This window comes from Molossus molossus, unplaced genomic scaffold, assembly GCF_014108415.1.
Source record: "Molossus molossus isolate mMolMol1 unplaced genomic scaffold, mMolMol1.p scaffold_m16_p_19, whole genome shotgun sequence".
NCBI lineage: Eukaryota > Metazoa > Chordata > Mammalia > Chiroptera > Molossidae > Molossus > Molossus molossus.
Window position 1 is genome coordinate 4,884,454 of NW_023425354.1, and position 16,233 is coordinate 4,900,686.

Consider the following 16,233-nt stretch of genomic DNA (forward strand, 5'->3'; position numbering starts at 1 on the left):
TGGCTAGGGCCACCAAGGGACGGAAATTTCAATTTTATTTCAATTAACTTAAATTTAAGAATGGATGCTCACTTCAGTTACTAGAAAACATTTTAGGTATGTTCTCAGGTTCTAGTGAAACGGGCTGGAGACAGGCAGACCGAGTTTAGATCTTTTTCAACTGTAAACCTTCTGTAAACACAGATCATGTTTTTCCAAAGAAGTTTAATGTCCAAATTGAGATGTGCTATAAGGGTAAAATACACCTGTGATTTCAAAGATTTCATAATATATAAACACACACACACACACACAAAACTGAACAGGTCTCATGAACTTATATCGACTAGATGTTGAAACAGGAGTTTGGGTATATTGGGTTAAACGGAATCGATTATCAAAATTAATTTCACTCGTTAAAAAAATGTATACTGTGACGTCTAGGATATTCTAAACTACATACGTGGCTATACTGTTTTCCTGCTGGCCTGGGCGCTGCCCTGCACAGTCGGCCGTGGGACCCGCCCGCAGCTTCCGGTTGGGCTCTTGCGCACTCTCCTATCAGCTCCCTGGCAGGAGATCCTCCGAGCATCTCACCGAGTCTCTCCCACTGCAGGGCAGCCTCGCTTCACTAACCCAGAGGGACAGCAACTTCGGGCCCGCCACTCAATCACTCCTACTCGTTCCTCATTTTCTTTCGGGTCCTTGGGTCACTGCGCTACCTCCCCCCCCAACCCTCTTTTCCATAAGCTGGTTTAGAAAGATAGGGACTGAATCAGGCCCACTAAGCTCTGAAACACCCCTTGGCCACTGCGAAGGCGTCTGGCCTTGGGCAAGCCACTTTGCCTCTCTGAGCCTCATTTCACGTCTAACAAATGGGACCACACCGATGCGACTGATTGAGCAGGGCTGTCCTCGGCTCGAACAGATAAGCCTGAAGATGAACCTTCAGAAGACCACCTGAAGCGGCTGGAAGGCCCGGCTCCCTTCCAAGGTTCATCCCTCGGGGCGTCTCCTCCAAGCTGACAACTCCAAGGGACAAGGCTCCCTTAGAGCAGAAAGGGGAGGGAATTTCACAATGACCCTACTTGGCCAGGGGCCAAGACAGTGTGGTGACAGGGGATTCCCCAGGTCCCAGGGAGGGGAAGAGAGGTGGAGGTACAGATCCAACATGCAAACAAGGCCCCCAAATCCCTGAATGAGGCAAAGCCAGTCCTGATGCAGAGACCCAGGCTGGGCAAGGGGGTACGGGGGCCCCCGGCCAGTTGTGAGAGGCCCAGGGGGTCCTGTTGGGAATGGGGAAGGAAGGGATGAATTTGGGGAGAGGACCGAGGTCAGTTAACGGAGGTGACAGGGAGGAGTGGGAACCAGGGCCAAGAGCAGGTGGGGAGGCAGGAGGGGTGAAGGCACCTCTGGCCTGTGCTCCAGTTGTCCCCTCAACCTCAGGTGCCCTCCCACTCCTCAGCTGTCCCTCCCTATAACTCCTAACAGCCTTTTCAGACTCAGCTCCCTGTTGGGGCACAAGTTCCACATGGGCAGCAACTGCCCCTTCAGGCCCCGGAGCAGGGAGGGTAGATGGCCTCCCTTTAAGGCACTGCCAGGGCACAGCGGGGTGGGCTCAGCCTCAGGGGTACCTACTGCGTCACTTCCAAGGCACAGAGCCACACGGAATCATGCCTCCCCCAGGACAGAGGTTGGGGTGGGGACAGCTGGCAGGGGCCCTCTCACCCTGACCCCAGCTTCTCCAGTGCAGGTTCAAGGGGGAGGATGACCCATGCCATGCACATCCTCCTCTACCTCCATCCTCCCCTACCTCCTGAGCTCAGGGTCCCGCCTACCTGGCCCTGCCCCCACCCTGCCACTGGCTCAGGTGACTTCTGCCAAGGGAGGAGGGAACAATAAACTCTTTTGACGGGGAGTCGGGAAAGGAGAGATTTGTAGGAGCCGCCAAAGTGCAACACTACCCTGTGTGGGAGAGAAAGCCCGACTGTCTCCTGCTGGCTCCAGGCCCCGTTCGGGTTCCCGGAAGGGAGACGGCAAAGGCTGTTTGTCAGAGTGCGGGGGTCCTTCGTCCTGCCCTCCACAAGGAGGGACCTGTCCAAGACTGAGGAGTCCTAGGACCTGGGCTGATGGGAAGGAGGGCTGCCCAGGGCCGTAGGCAGCACACCAGGTTGGCTGGGTGGCACTGCCCAGTACGGGTGTGGTCAGCTCAGACTCCTGGCGGTAGCAGCAACCTGGCCTGCCCTGTGCGGCTGTCACCTGACACCAGGGGCCCAGCCATGAAAAAGCCAAGACAAAACAACCTGGCCCTGGAAAGGGGCAGCCACGCAAGAACACACTGTTTGTTCAGGGCCTGGGGGCGGAGGAGGGTGGGCCCTGGCCGGAAGGGCCCCGGTACCCTTATCAAATGGCTGGTTGGTTTCACCAGGGGAAGGAGAGGCCTGGAGGGATTTTCAAGGAAGGGGCTTTACTCTGACGTTGAGTGTCTGCTTGGAGTCACTTCCTCCCTCCCGAGGGATCTCAGCCCCCTCACTGGAACCTGCCAGCTGACTCATGTCTTCCCAGCAGCCCGAGGACCCACCACGCACCACAGATGACTGCTTCACAGGCAAAGAAACTGAGGCTCAGGAGGTGGAGTCACCAGTAACACCGCTGGTTGGCAGATGTAACCTGGGGTCCCCACTCCCAGCCAGTGCCCTCCACAGCGTGCGAGCCTGGAGGCCTCAGTTCCCTCACCTGCAGAATGGGAACAGTACCATCTGTGAGTCATGAGGCAAACCCCGCTTGGCAGCCCTGTGCCAGGCATTCCACACCCCTGGCTCTGCTGTGTCAGGCCCGGACTCCCAGGTTCCAGTCTTCCGGAGCCAACAGCCTGGAGGGAACCTGGGGAGGGGCTAGTGTGGGTGGGGCCATCTAGGTTCCCAAATCTTCCAGGATGTGGCCTCACCCTCCAATCCCAACCCTTCAGGCCCCACCATTCACCCAGAGCCTGGGTGAGACTAATCCCCATACTCCCGCCCCCACACTCTTCCCTTCTTCCTCTTCACTCCCAACAAGTGGAAGTTCAGACCCTCCCCAGCAGCAGGCTATAAAAGTCTTGGAAGGCAAAGGTCTTATCTGAGATTCCCACAGTCCCAGGCCTGCCCTGTACATCCAAAGGTGCTCACTTCTTGCAAGGGAATGGGAGGAGGAAGGGATTCCAGGAGCCTCCCCTCCCCCTTCTTGACCAGGCCTGGGGTGGGGTGGCCGAATGTGAGGACCACCGGTTGTGGGGCATGGGGAGATGATTCTTCCACCCCAGGAGCACACCAACCCCACCCAGCTAAACAGTGGAACTTGGGGTGGGGGTTCTTCCCTTCTTGCTGAGCCTGTTTATCCGGTTTCCACTGAGATTGGCCACCTTTTCAGGGCGTGAGATCCTGGCCGTCACCAGGAGCAATGGGAGGCACACGGGAGGTGGGGGTGTCACCCAGGACCCCAGGCGGTGCTGAGGTTCTGAGACTGGCACCAGCAACCATGGGCCACTCCCTTGTGAGTGATAATGACAGGCCCCCAAGAGCTCCGAGACCCCCGTCCCGAACACCTGCACCCCATTTCCCTGAGACCCAAAAGCCCTGCCCACAGCTTCCTTCCGCCAGTGGGAGGAGGCACTCATTTTGGGAAGCCCGACCTCAGAGGCCTCAGCAGAGCGCTGAGGGCGGCAACACCTCCTACAGGTCAAGAAAGTCAGAGGAGGACGGCAGGGCATGTTGGGACCCCACCCACCTCAAAGCCCTGGGACTCTCATGCTCTGGGAGGCAGCCTTTGAAAACAGCACTAAAGTTCCTGGCCCCCTGCGTCTAGTGCTTCAGTGATCTAATTCCATGTGTCCTTGTAACAAGCCTATGCTGATCCTAGGCACAAGGTCACCCGGCTTTACATGGGGAAGCCAGATTTGGATCCCTGTCCATCACCGCTCCTGGAGGGGACCCTGGGTGCTCCTCTTCCTGCGGTCCCCCTTCTGGGACAGAGGGAAGCCTGGGCATGGAGGCCAAGGGCCCAGATCAAAGCAGAGGTGAGAGAGGCTAATTACCCCGAAACAGCTTCAGATTGCTATGCTGGTGGCCAGGGAGCTAGTAAACCGAGCCGTGTTGCTCCTGTTTATAGTTCTGGCCTCCTCAGGCACCAAGCCTGGTGGATCTTCCGGGACTCTGTGATCTCAGGGGACACGCCTGGCTTTGGGGGCCTTGGAGCAGGTGTGGGGTTGGGGTAGTCAAATGCCAACCCTGGCACGTTCCCCCAGGTGCCTCTCCCCACTCACCCAGGCCCGGAGCCTGCCAGAAGGAATCATGTGCTCTGCCTACAGGGAAAGTTGTGTTTGCCTCGGGGGGCAATTCGAGGAGAGCGAGAGCCATGGCCTGCGGCCACCACCTCAAGGGGCCTGGCATCGCCGGAACGACATTACATCTTTCCTGTCCCTAAGCCTCCTCAACAACCCTGTGAGGAGGTAGACAGGGCAGATCGTTTTATCCCCATTCCACAGGTGGGGAAACTGAGGCTGGAAGAGGCAAAGTGATTTCAGAGGTCACATAGCCGGTGAGAGACTTGGGACAAGGAGTCCCAACTCCTGGGCATCCCACGGCCCTTTCCCCAGAAAGCCCTCTAATCAGACCCTGTTTCCCAAGTCAGATTCCCAGGAGGCATTGCGAGCAGTGCCAAGTAAGTACCTTAATCCAGGAAAAGGCAACTGAGCACCCCCAGTCGCCTCCTGCGGGAAGGTTGATGACATCGCACTCACCATGAACACCTGACTGTCTCCCTCGGTCCTGCGCCCTTACCTTGTTAAACTGGAAGAGGTCCCGCTTAAGCCTCTCCCGAGCAGGGTCGTGTCCCGACCTCAGGAACCGCCTCATCTTGCTCAGCGCGCAACCCCCTGGAGAAAGAGAAGCTGTTGAGCAACACTCAGCCCCAGAGCCGGGCCTGGCACCCAGGCCGAGCCCAGGCCACCACAGGCCTCTCTCCCCAAGCCCAGCAGGGAGCCGCCCCGGGCCAGGACAGCTCCACCATCGCTGGCTTCCCCACGCTCCATCTGTGCAGCGTGGGTCCTCTGGGAACTGTCCCTCCGTACCTGGAGGCCCAGGACTGGTTAATGTTCTAACGCCTGCTCCTGGCCACCTGTGGCCTTATAAAACCAGCGGGAGAAGCTGGGGGAGGAAGCCATTTATCCAGGCTTTATAGGAACAGGAGGCCCAGAAGCCCTGAGGTTAATTAGCTTAATTGTTAACCCGTTTTCTGAAAAACCATAAAACTCCAGCTAAACAGAAAGGGAAACTTCACAAGCCTCTCTCCAGAGCGGCTGGGAGGTGGGAATGCCCAGGCTGACCAGCTGGGCTCCCAGACCAACACCCAGGTGGGGGCGGGGAGAGGCCCCCAGCAGCCTCTCAGGGAGCCAGCACACCTGGGTTCACTCCACCTTCTAAATTCAGGGAAGGCTCGGTGACTCTCTGCTTAGGCTGCTTCCACCAGGAACCTGGGCGAGGGAGCACACAGAGCATGCTTTCAGGGTGCTGGCCCATCCCACCCCACACGTGGGACCCACGTCCACCCATGAGGCTGCTGGGGTCTCTGTAGCCACAGCCCTGGCTCCAGGCTGCCCGACCTGACGGAGTGCACTCAGAAAGGCTCCCTTTCCCATGCGCCCAAGTGAAGGCTAATCAGAAGGAACCTACTCCCAATAAGAAGCCAGCCCTGAAGACTGAACGCCCACTGTAGAATGCCTTCCCACCGAGGGGAACTATTTCTGGATCATCCTGGGGGGAAGGGGGAAGGATCATCTGTGCTCGTTTCCGGCTTCCAGCAGAGCAGCCGCCCACTGACCACAAGACACCAAGGTCTGTCCTTGGAAACACAGGAGCTCAGCGCCCCCCCCCCCCCACCCAGCCACTGTAAAGGGAAGGAAGCGGCCGGTCCCTGCCCTGGAGGGGCTCACTCTGGGGTAGGGACGATCAAAGACAGGACCGTGCAGTGTGCTGAGTGTTCTGCCAGCTATCACAGGGGTATCCCTGGCCCAGACTTCGGGGGAGGTGTCCTATAGGAGAAGAAAGTGTCTAAGCTGAGCCCTGAAGGACATCCTTAAGTTTCTGGCTTCTTGGGAAGTGACCCCCAAAAAGTTCTAAAAATCAATCAACTTTGCATATGAAAGGACCCAGTGCAGTCAGACTGGGGGCGCCCTCTGAGGCCTGCGCATAGCAGAGTTGGGGGAATCTTCTGGCAGAGCAACTGAGGGCCGACCATGCTGGGAGGGGTCACCGTACTCCCAGAGACACTCATCGGGCATCCCAAAAGCCACCAGACCGGGAATAGGCAGAGACCAGCCCTCAGAGCACCATCACCTTCCGGGGACATAAAAATGCCACCACTGCCCTGCCCAGTTTTGCTCAGTGGTTAGAGCGTCGGCCCGCAGACCAAAGGGTCTCGGGTTTGATTCTGGTCAAGGGCATGTACCTCGGTTTTGGTTCGGTCCCGGCCCTTGTCAGGGTCCTGCAGGAGGCAACTAATGAATGTGTCTGTCTCACATCGATGTTTCTCTGTTTCTCTCTCTCCCTCCCTCCCTCTCACTCTGTCTGAAGGTAAATGGAAAGTATCGTAGGGTGAGGTTTAAAAAAATAAATGCCACCACTTGCGGGAGGGGGAGAGGTAGGTATGAGAGGTTTGTGTCTTCACATTCTGGGGGAGCCGCAGCAGAGTGGGAAGCCCCAATTCCCCTCGGAACAGCAGGTAGTCAAGAAACTCCCAGGTGCCCATCTGACCCCTGGTCCCGAGGGTTCAGGGAACAAACAAGGGAAAGTTGGAGGTTCCTGGAACTGGGGATGAAAACAGACTCCTGGGCCTGCTGCGATCAGCCTCCTCCGGACAAACCACTGAGCCGTGGCCTCGATCCCAGCCGCGGGGAGGCCCGCAGCGGGGGAGGGTGCTCAAGTTCATAAATTGGCCACTCCAGGTCCTGGGGGTGCTCACCCTCCCCTCCCAGGCCTATGTCAGTGGGTCAGAAGTCAGAGGAAGCTGGGAGTGGGGCCCTGGAGGAGGAGGGGGTGGGGTCTGCAGACTATAGGGAGAGGCTGCCCTGGGCTCTGTCATAAAGAACCCATGCAGGCCATGGGGTGGGGACAGGAGTAGGGCCATCTGTGCCAAAGACCCACAGGCTCAAGGGTGACGTGACACAGTCCCAGGTGGGGCAAGTGCAAGTAGCAGGAGGGAGAGAGGATGCAGAGATGGGTGGGAGGTGGCCCCACTCAGAAGGGCAGAGGGAGGACTCCATCCATTCAAATGCCCTTTGGAGCTCCTGCAGCCTACCAGGCACTACACCAGAACCTTGCGTGTTATTTTCATTATTTCTAAACATTTTGCTCAAGTAATCTCTGCTCACTGTCAAAAAAGCAAACAATCTCGAGGAGAAAAGTCCTCCCTAAACCCCACCACCCGGGGCAGTAAGGTGGCACCTCTTTCCTTGGCTCTGTGCCTGAACAAAGCACACCTCCAAACCGGGGCCCAGGTGTCCTCACCTCCCACTGGCCTCCCTGGAAGGTGAGTGGAATATCCCCACTTGGCAGACAAGGAAAAGACCACAGAGTCCGGCAGAACTTGGATTTGACCCCAGGTCTGGCGAAGTCCCAAATCTCAGGGCTCTGGGAGGCAGCGAAGGATGGATGTGACAGGACAGGATGCCTAATTACACCCCTGCAGTTAAAGGCACGGACACGTGTGCACTGTCACGCCCACATGCCTTCAGCCCAAAGCCGACCAAGCAGTTTGAGGGCTGGAGCCTGGCCGCTGCTTTCGGGGTGCTGGCGCGGTCTGGTTGGGCAGGGCCGGGGGCCTTGCATGGACCTGCTGCTCACTGCGCAGGGGCCAGGACCGAAGCAGGGCAGCTACAGCATCTGCTCCTCACTCGCCAACCCCGCGGTCCAGCTCCCAGGACGGAAACAACTGCCCAGGTCGGGCGTGAAGAACTGCAAGCCCTCCTGAAGTGGGACGGGCCCGGGACTGCTGGACGCGCCTGCAGGCAGTCCCTCGGCTCCACGCTCCTAGACAAGCAGGTTCTCTGCAGAGAAGCTTCGGGAATCCAGGCCTGGATTCCTGGTAGGGTATGTATCCTACCTACTCAGTCTGCTCCTGGAGAAGAGGGGGCGGGAGGCGGACATAAGGGAAAGAGCCAGGACTTGGTACCAATAGTCAAGGCTCAGACACCACAGCTCAGCTCCTCCAAGCTGGGTGGCCTCTCAAGGCACCTCCTTGAGGCCCAGCGAGCTCGTCTGTAAAGGGGGGCACACTCCCTCCCACACAGGTCTGCTGGGAGGAGTGGAGGAATGACAAACGCCTATGCCTGGCACATCACTTGGCATGGAGCAGGCACTGTCCTAGGACTGGGGATCCAACAGTGACAGAGACAAGATCCCTTACGTCACCAAGCTTACAGCCTTGCAGGGAAGAGAGTGATGACTCACAAGTACACAAATTAGTCAGCGGGACAGTTTCAGATAGAGATCGGGGCCAGCAAGAGAACAAGAGAAGATGCTAAGATAATGTGACCACAGTTTTGTGGTCAGAAGGACTCCGTGGCCAGTCCCGTACCTGGGCCGGTGCCTTCCCTGTGCCTTCTGCCTGGGATGCCTCTCTTCCAGCTACTCACGTGCCTCCCTCCCTCCCTCGTCTCGACTTAAACATCCCTCCCCTGACATTCTCTCCCCTACTTCCCAGCTTTGTTTTCCTCCTCAGCACCGGTCACAATGGCCTAGTTTACTTACTGATCGTGTTTAAGACCTGTGCAACCCTCCACAGAACACGCTTTCTTATTCCTACTCAGGGACTTTGACCCCCTTTTCACTGTGGCACCCCACACGCACCCTGAATGAATGCACGGAGGAGGTACCGTCTCCACCCAGACCTGAATAATAGGAAGTGGTCAGCTCTGGTAAGAGTCAGGGGCGGGGGTGTCAGGCGGAACAAGCTAGCATGTTCCAGGGGGATGAAGGCAGGGCGGGGGCTGAGTGCAGGCAACAAGGGGGGTGCGGTGGGTCGGGAAGGCAGTCCCTCGTGGGCCACGGCAAAGAAGTTCAGTGTGACTCCACGGGGAACCTGCTGACAGTCCTGGGCAGGGGCCTGATGTGGTCTGCCCTCCCCTTTCTCCCACCAAGTGCCCTCCCTAGGCCTGGCCTGTGTCCATCTGCTTGGCCAGTCCATCTGCTCAGCCCCAACCCCAGGCCCCATTCATGTGGTTTCCATGCTTCTGTCTGAAATACCTTCTTGTCCTTTAAGCAGCACATCAAAAGTTGCCTTCCAAAATGCCCTCGCCACCAGACCACGTCACCCTCAGCGCCTGACCACACCTTCTGATAAAACTGCCCTGGACAGGGGCTCCCATTCAGCTCTGAGAACGTTCTCCCGATCTGGTTGAGTTGGTCATTAAGCTACTGGAAAAAATCAGAAGCAACCTATGTGGCCAACAACAGAGGGCAGGGAAGGTACTCGGTGCCATGGCGGGCCGACAGTCACTAAAGATGGGGAAGCCTGTGTGCAATGTATCCAGGAGTCAGGTAGAACCTATTTAAAATATTCACGTAAGCCCTGGCCAGTTTGGCTCAGTGGTTAGGTTGGCCCGCGGATCAATGAGCCTAGGGTTCGATTCCGGTCAAGGGCACGTACCCCGGTTGCAGTTTGTCCCCGGCCCTGGTTGGGTCGTATGGAAGGCAACCAGTCAATGTGGCTCTATAACATCAATGTTTTTCTCTTGTCTCTCTCCCTCCCTCCCATTCTGTCTGATGATAAATGGAAAAAGTATCCTTGGGTAAAGAATTTAAAAAAAATAAAATAAAATAGTCACATAAGTAGACAAACCACTGGAAGGGTCGTGGGATCAGATTTTTTTTCTTCTTTTGGTTTATTTGCCTCCCAGGCAGGGTAGATAAGAGGATCAAATGGGAGAAAGGTGAAGCCCAGGCTGTGGTCAGGTGTAGGAAGGCCCTCAACTCACAGTAGGCACTCGGTCCTATGGGGGGATCACCCTTGCTCTCTTGGGGGCTGGGTTCCTCTCCAGCCACAGTAACCTGGACAGGGGAGAGGACACCCCTATGGACACCAAATGGACGCGGAGGCAGGGAGTATAAAGGCAGATGGAACCATACATGTGACCTTGGGCTCCAGGGTCCTGGGGTGAAAGGACATCACTATCTCATAGGCTCTGACCAGTGGGGCTGTCATGAGCTTCCGTGGGAGGACCTGGGAGGGGTCTGGCAAACTCTCTCTGTACCGCAGGCCGACGCTCCAACCGCTGAGCCAAACCGGCCAGGGCATCTGGCAAACTCTCGGATGCTGTCCACGTCAGTGCTGCTTCCACTGTGAGGGGTGGGGAGGAGCCCCCCAAGGCTGACGCCAAAGGGTCTGAGGCAGTCACCGGGCATGTCAGGAGCTCCAAGGACCCTGGCTTCCTGCACAGGGATGCCACCTGGCTTGAGCACGACTCCAGAGGGGGTGCTTCCTAAGAAGAAACACCTTTTCCCTCCCTGAACTTCTAAGGACTGCCCAACCCTGGTCTCTGTTCCTGCCCATCTCGCCCTCTGTCCCTGACGGCCAAACCCTGAGCTGCCCGCCCTGCCTGGCCCTACTCTAGTCCTTTGCTCAGGGCGCTCAGGGTTTAGGGCCGGGCCACATGAGGCTTGCTGACCCGTGGCTGATTTTCACTCACTTTCGACACGGTCTGAGCCTTGTGTGTGGAGCTAGCCTGAGAGTCCCTGTGGGCAGCTGACCTGGTGAATTTCTTCTCTTCCCACTGCTCCTGTCATCCAACTTTGCCACCGGTCTCCCCTCAGCCCAGTGCCCACCGTGGGAAAAAATAGACCTGTCTGCTTGGCAACAGGCTCGCAAATTCACACCGTCTTCCCTTCCCCCATCCTGTGTCCAGACCCTGCGTCTCAGGAGCTCAGTACAGAGGCCAGTAGTGGCAAAGAGGAACACTGTACGGAGGTGGGCTTGTCTTGGGCACCCTACTAGAAGCAGTGTATCTTACTGTACCCCAGGAAGAAAGAAGGGGGTCCCCAGACTGACCACTTGTTCCTCTCTGGCACTGTGGGGGTACCTGGGATAACTGTACCAAGGCATGGCCAAGCTAAGCCAGCCCATCAGTCCTGGAGGTGTGTGATGTCCAGACCCCCAGAAGTTGCCTCAATATCCTGGCAGTTCCATTAATTTGCTGGGAGAGGCGATACCCAGCAGCAGGACTCTGGACATCCCGGGCCCAAAGGAGGGAGGGCTCGTGGGCCACACTCAGTGCTGGCCCGTGTTTGAGCTCTCCAGAAGCAACACAGGTCGAGCCCCGAGTTCTCCTCTCCCTTCTGCTTGTGCTCCCCATAGCCTGCGGCAGGAGAGGCTGCCCTTCCTTCCCCGACATCCTGTCTGTGCCAGGTGTGAGTGCACCCCTACACCCCCCCTACCAAGGGCAGAGGTGGGGCAGCGCTCTAAGGACGGGGGCAGCTGCTGACCCCTCCGGCCTCTGTCCATGCCAACTCAGATGCTCACAGTTGCGTTTGCAAGTGCCCATGTCTCCCCGGGGAAACCCAATCTCCCAGAGGCACCAGGCAGGCTCCTGGCCAGCAGCTTAGCAACCAAACCTCGGTTGAAAGGGCACCTCGTGGAGGTGGGACTCAGAGAACACAGAGAGAGGAAGCAGGAACCAGAGAACTGCCACTGCTGTTGTTTGGTAACAAAAGGGACGGAGAGTCAACCATGGCCAGTTGCTACTATAAGCGCTTTACATGCATCATCTTATGTAATTTGTACAATTACTTATGAAATGACCAATTCCAACAGCTATCAAGCCCAAGCAATTCGTAAGAGTCCAAGTCCCTGAACTATGACATGATGGCAAACCCCTCTGCTCAGTGTAGGCCACTCTCCCAGGACAAAGGGTCTGGCCAGCAGTAGCCTAGATGGGGCCACCTGGGCTCAGCAGTCACCCGTCCTCTCCACTATCCATCCTAAGGAGCAACAGGCCGGTCTCACAACCCCACACTCAAGGCTCCTCCTACAGGGTTTCCCTCCCCAGCCTGGCTGTGAGGATGGGGTGGGAAGTCAGAATGCAGGCACTACCACGCCCATCACCATTCCGGGGCCCCAGTCCCCTTCTGCAATCTGACATTAGACTCTCTCCGGGGCAGTGGTGGATTCGGTGGGGCCACGCACAAGGAAAAGGGGGGATTCTGGGAGAAGGGGGACAACTTGCCTGGGGTGGAGGCAGGTAGGCTGCCTGGTCCATCCTATCAAGCCCCATTCCACAGCCTCTGACTTGCCTCAAAAATTGAGCTGTTGTCCTAAGAGCTTCTAGAAAAGGTCAGCTCCAGGAGGAAGGGACTGTGCCTGTTCTGCCCATGGTTGTATGCCCAGGGCTTAGGGCCCTGACTTTTGAAATACACTCAAATTTTATTTAAAGACCTCCTTCACCCCTGCAAGTCTGTGCTCAAATGTGACCTTGTCGAGGCCCACCATTCTGACCACCTTTTAGGTTGTAACCTGCAAGGTCCTATCCTTTGCTTTAGTTGCTTCTCTGTAGCTCATGTTGCTTTTAACACATTGTTTATTACTTACACTATTTTCTGTAGCTAGAGCTCCCCGCCCTTCAGCATGCAAATCCTGTGATAACAGAGTGAGGATCACACCCCATGTCTAAATCACCCGTACACAAAGAGGCACCAGTAAATACTTGTTGAATGAATGAATCAAGGTACAGCTAGGGCTGAATAGGGACAACTAGGCAAAGGTCTTCTCTGGTTGGGAGCAACTAACCCCAAAGAACACTGTGTTGGGGCACCATAGGGTCCCTCAGGGAACTTCCCCACCCTGTTCTCAAGTCTCTAGTCAAGGCCAGGACCGTGCGGACATCATGCCTGGCATCCTGCTAGGGGTACTTTTGTGGGCCTGTCTCAGTCTGAGGCTCCATGACACCCAGCTCCGTGGCAAGGAGAATCCAACAATATCATTATTTACAAGAGTCAAACAGTCCTGTACCCAGAGGTCCCTTTCATCAAACCCTGGAAACACAGGTGTTTTAACGAGAAGGCTCCGGTCACTGCTGAATTCCTGAAGGGTAGAGTCAGGTCCCTAGCAGCTTCTCTGTCCCCACGCCCAAAGGAGCCTCTCCTAGCTCAAGAATTCACTGTGGTTCCTGGAGAAGGGAAGGAGTGGGGTGACTCGTCAAAGGACCAGTTTCCTCTGGGAGGCAGGGCGGGAAGGTCACCTCAAAGGGAGCGGGGCAAAGCCCCATGGTGACAGGGCACAGGGTAGGGGGTCTCGTGGGGAACCCTGGGGAGCCAGGGCTGGAGAAGAGCAAGCAGTAGCGGTGGTCCTACTGGGAGATGCCCATCTCCTGCCCCTTACCCCACTTCTCCCTGAAAACTGCTCTTAGGCAGGGGAAAACAAAGTTGCCAAGCAGAACTGGCATGCCTCAACCCAGGAGCCCCGACTGTGATATTGCCTGGGTGAGCTAGGAAGGCCTCTCTGAGCTGATTACTCAGAGTGAGTCCTGAGAGGCCAGTGCTGCTCAAAGCAGCCAACCCAGGAATAGGGACCACGGGCCTCTCCACCCCAACTCAGATGTCTCAGCAGCCACTTCCAACACATGTGGATGGACCAGGAAGGCTGAGGAAGCCTTTAGGAAACCCATATTGCTCCTGGAGACTCCTGCCTGGAATGCTGAATGTCTCCAGTGGGGTACACAGGGGGTCACAGACTGACGGCAGAGGCTCCAAACTTTCCAGCTCCATGCACCACTTTCTCCTAGGGAGAGGGTCCTTGGTCCAAGGGCTCAGTCCCTAAATAAGGCTGAAAGAAAGCACTAGAGTTCTTAGAAAATCTCCTCAATGACAACAGAGCAGCACAGGAATGTGCTCCACTCCCCCCTCCCCCCTCCCCCAACAGAATGTCTACAGCCAAGCCCTCCCTCCCCTGAGCAGAAAGCAGAGCAGATTAGATTCTACAACCCCCCCCCCCCAGCCCCCTAACCCCAAGCTAGGCCCCCAGCTGGGGTTAGGGTCATTGGAATATGAAGTGAGGTCAGGAGAGGCCAATGCCCTCTCCCTCTGCCCCCCAACTACCGTCCTCATAGAAAAGTTCTGAACCCCTTGGCTGAAATTTGGACAGAGAAGCCAGATTCTCTCACAATCCGACAGGCAAATCTAAAAGGCCCAGGAATCCACCCCAAAACCCACAGGTAACCAAGGTTTTTATGCTTCATGGGGTGCTAAGAAGCTCACCCTCACCTGGCTCCGGCTATGTGCCAGGCTACATACACGTTTGTGACATTTTTCATGCTCTCACCAACATCTGTAAAACAAGGCTCAGCTGTGGTTTGGCAAGATAAATTGACCAAGCCAAGGTCATACAGCAAGGCATGATTTAAAATGATACCTGAGTCTAGAAAAACACTAAAATACTTAATGAATACTATGTTTGAGGAAAGACTGAGGCAAGAGGATATGTTTTCCCCTTTTATACTTTCTAACCTGTTTCATCTCCCCCACTGGGCTTCTATTACCTTTTTATTTTTTAAACCAATAGGAGTCATCTGGAATAAACACGAAGACCCCACAGCGGCCCCCACAGAGACTGGCCCAGTCTAACTTCCGGGAAGAGGAGCCAGTCCTGGCCAGAGCCCCCAGGGCCAGGTTTGAGTGCTGGCTGCTGTCAGTTAGCACTGTGGGCAGATCACTTGAGGAAAACGAATCTGGATTCCCTGTCCACAAAATAAAGACCGCCTCCCAGGAGCTTTCCCATACCTCAGTTCACACAGACCCTGTCTCCCTCAAAAGCCACTTCTGACCTGGGCTTCCCCGGAGCCGGGCCACAACCCTTCTATAGGGCGGCTCTGCATTTCCCACCTGGGGTTTCCGTCTCCCAGACACACTCATTCCCTCTCCGCACCCCCCCTCCCACGCCACCCCGTTCAGATTCCCCTCTGCAGCCCAGTTGTAAACTCTGCAGAGGGTCCCTAGAGCCCAGGTTAAGACTCCTTGCATCTGGCAAATGGATCCTCATGGGAAGGGGCCGGAGTCTAAGCCCCGCCCGCCTCACCCAAAGCTCACCTGAGTCAGGTGAGACTCAGGGGGCCACACCAGGGCTCTCCAGTTACAGTCAGTTTTCCTCGCCGCCAAAGCTCAATGTGTCTACCAACCATCCAGCCGGGCAAGCAAACCAAGGGCAAACTTTGCACTTTCTTTGGTGAGACAGAATTTTTCACTCCTGGCCAAGTCCAACGTTCCACAGCGCAACCCACCCCCGTCGTCGTGGAAAACAGACTAGGTCTCCGTATTGTCCCCTAAAGGTGCCCAAAGCCACCAGGCACAGAAAGGCTCTGAGACCTAAGTCCCTCCCGCGGGCTTCCTGCGTCCGGGGATTAGGAGGCACAAAGGGCCGGTAGGGAGAGGGCCCAGATGGCAGCGACAGGGGCTAAGCCGCCGACGTCGCTCGCGGAGAGAGGGCCACCGGAGACGCGCGTCGCCGGCCTCCCAGCCCAGACGCCTCGCACGTGGGGACCGAGGCCCGGGGACTACGTCTCTGCTTGCGGTGACCCTCGCACTCGGCCGGGCGGGGCACCTGTCTCCGTGCTCTCCAAAGCCAACACTAACTATTGTGCAAACCCGAAACCCAGATTCTGTGAACGCGAGCGGATCTGGGAAAGAAAAGTTCCCAGTGGCACTTTCCACAGGTGTCTTTCTCCCCGACGAGCGGAGCGAGGCGGGCGGACCTGGGTGCAGTCCTCACCGCCCCGCCCGGGAAGCCCGGGGTCCCGGCCCTCTCTAGCCTCTCCGCCCCGAGTGGCAGGCGCCCCGAGGGGGCGGGCCCGGCTAGGTGGGCCCCGGCCCGCGCCTCACCTGGAACCCCAGGCCGGACCCCGCCCGAGGCCTCAGCGTCCCTTGGCGCCCGCCGCAGGCTCCGCTCACTCCGCCGCCGGCCCTCGGTTGCTGGGCGGCAGTCTCCTTCCTGCTCACCTCCGGCGCGGCGAGCGGGGGGCGGAGCCGCCTCTATTTACATAAAGGGCGAGCCGGCCGGGCCCGCGGAACCCTGAGCGCCGGGCCCCGCCCCTCCCCGCCCCACTCAACCCTACGCGGACCGCGAGGGGACGCATCGAGGACGCCCCCCGGGGGCGGGGACCGCGGGCGGGCCAATCCGCGGCCCCGGGCAGAGCGAAGGCGGGGCCTCAGCCCGTGTGAATATGCACGAGGCGCTGCC

General features: G+C 57.4%; 1 protein-coding gene across 5 annotated transcripts in view; it reads right to left on the reverse strand.

The window, feature by feature from the left end:
* Window positions 1–15,920, reverse strand: part of LLGL2 (LLGL scribble cell polarity complex component 2) — a 30,680-nt gene extending 14,760 nt beyond the window's left edge. For all 5 annotated transcript variants that reach the window (XM_036269640.1, XM_036269639.1, XM_036269643.1 and 2 more), the window contains exons 1-2: window positions 15,876–15,920; window positions 4,797–4,891 (exon numbers count right to left, since the gene is read on the reverse strand). In XM_036269640.1, coding sequence (XP_036125533.1) covers window positions 4,797–4,871 — 75 coding nt within the window. In that variant the 5' untranslated portion in view covers window positions 4,872–4,891; window positions 15,876–15,920. The remainder of the gene's footprint in view (window positions 1–4,796; window positions 4,892–15,875) is intronic.
* Between the last annotated feature and the right edge of the window lie 313 nt (window positions 15,921–16,233).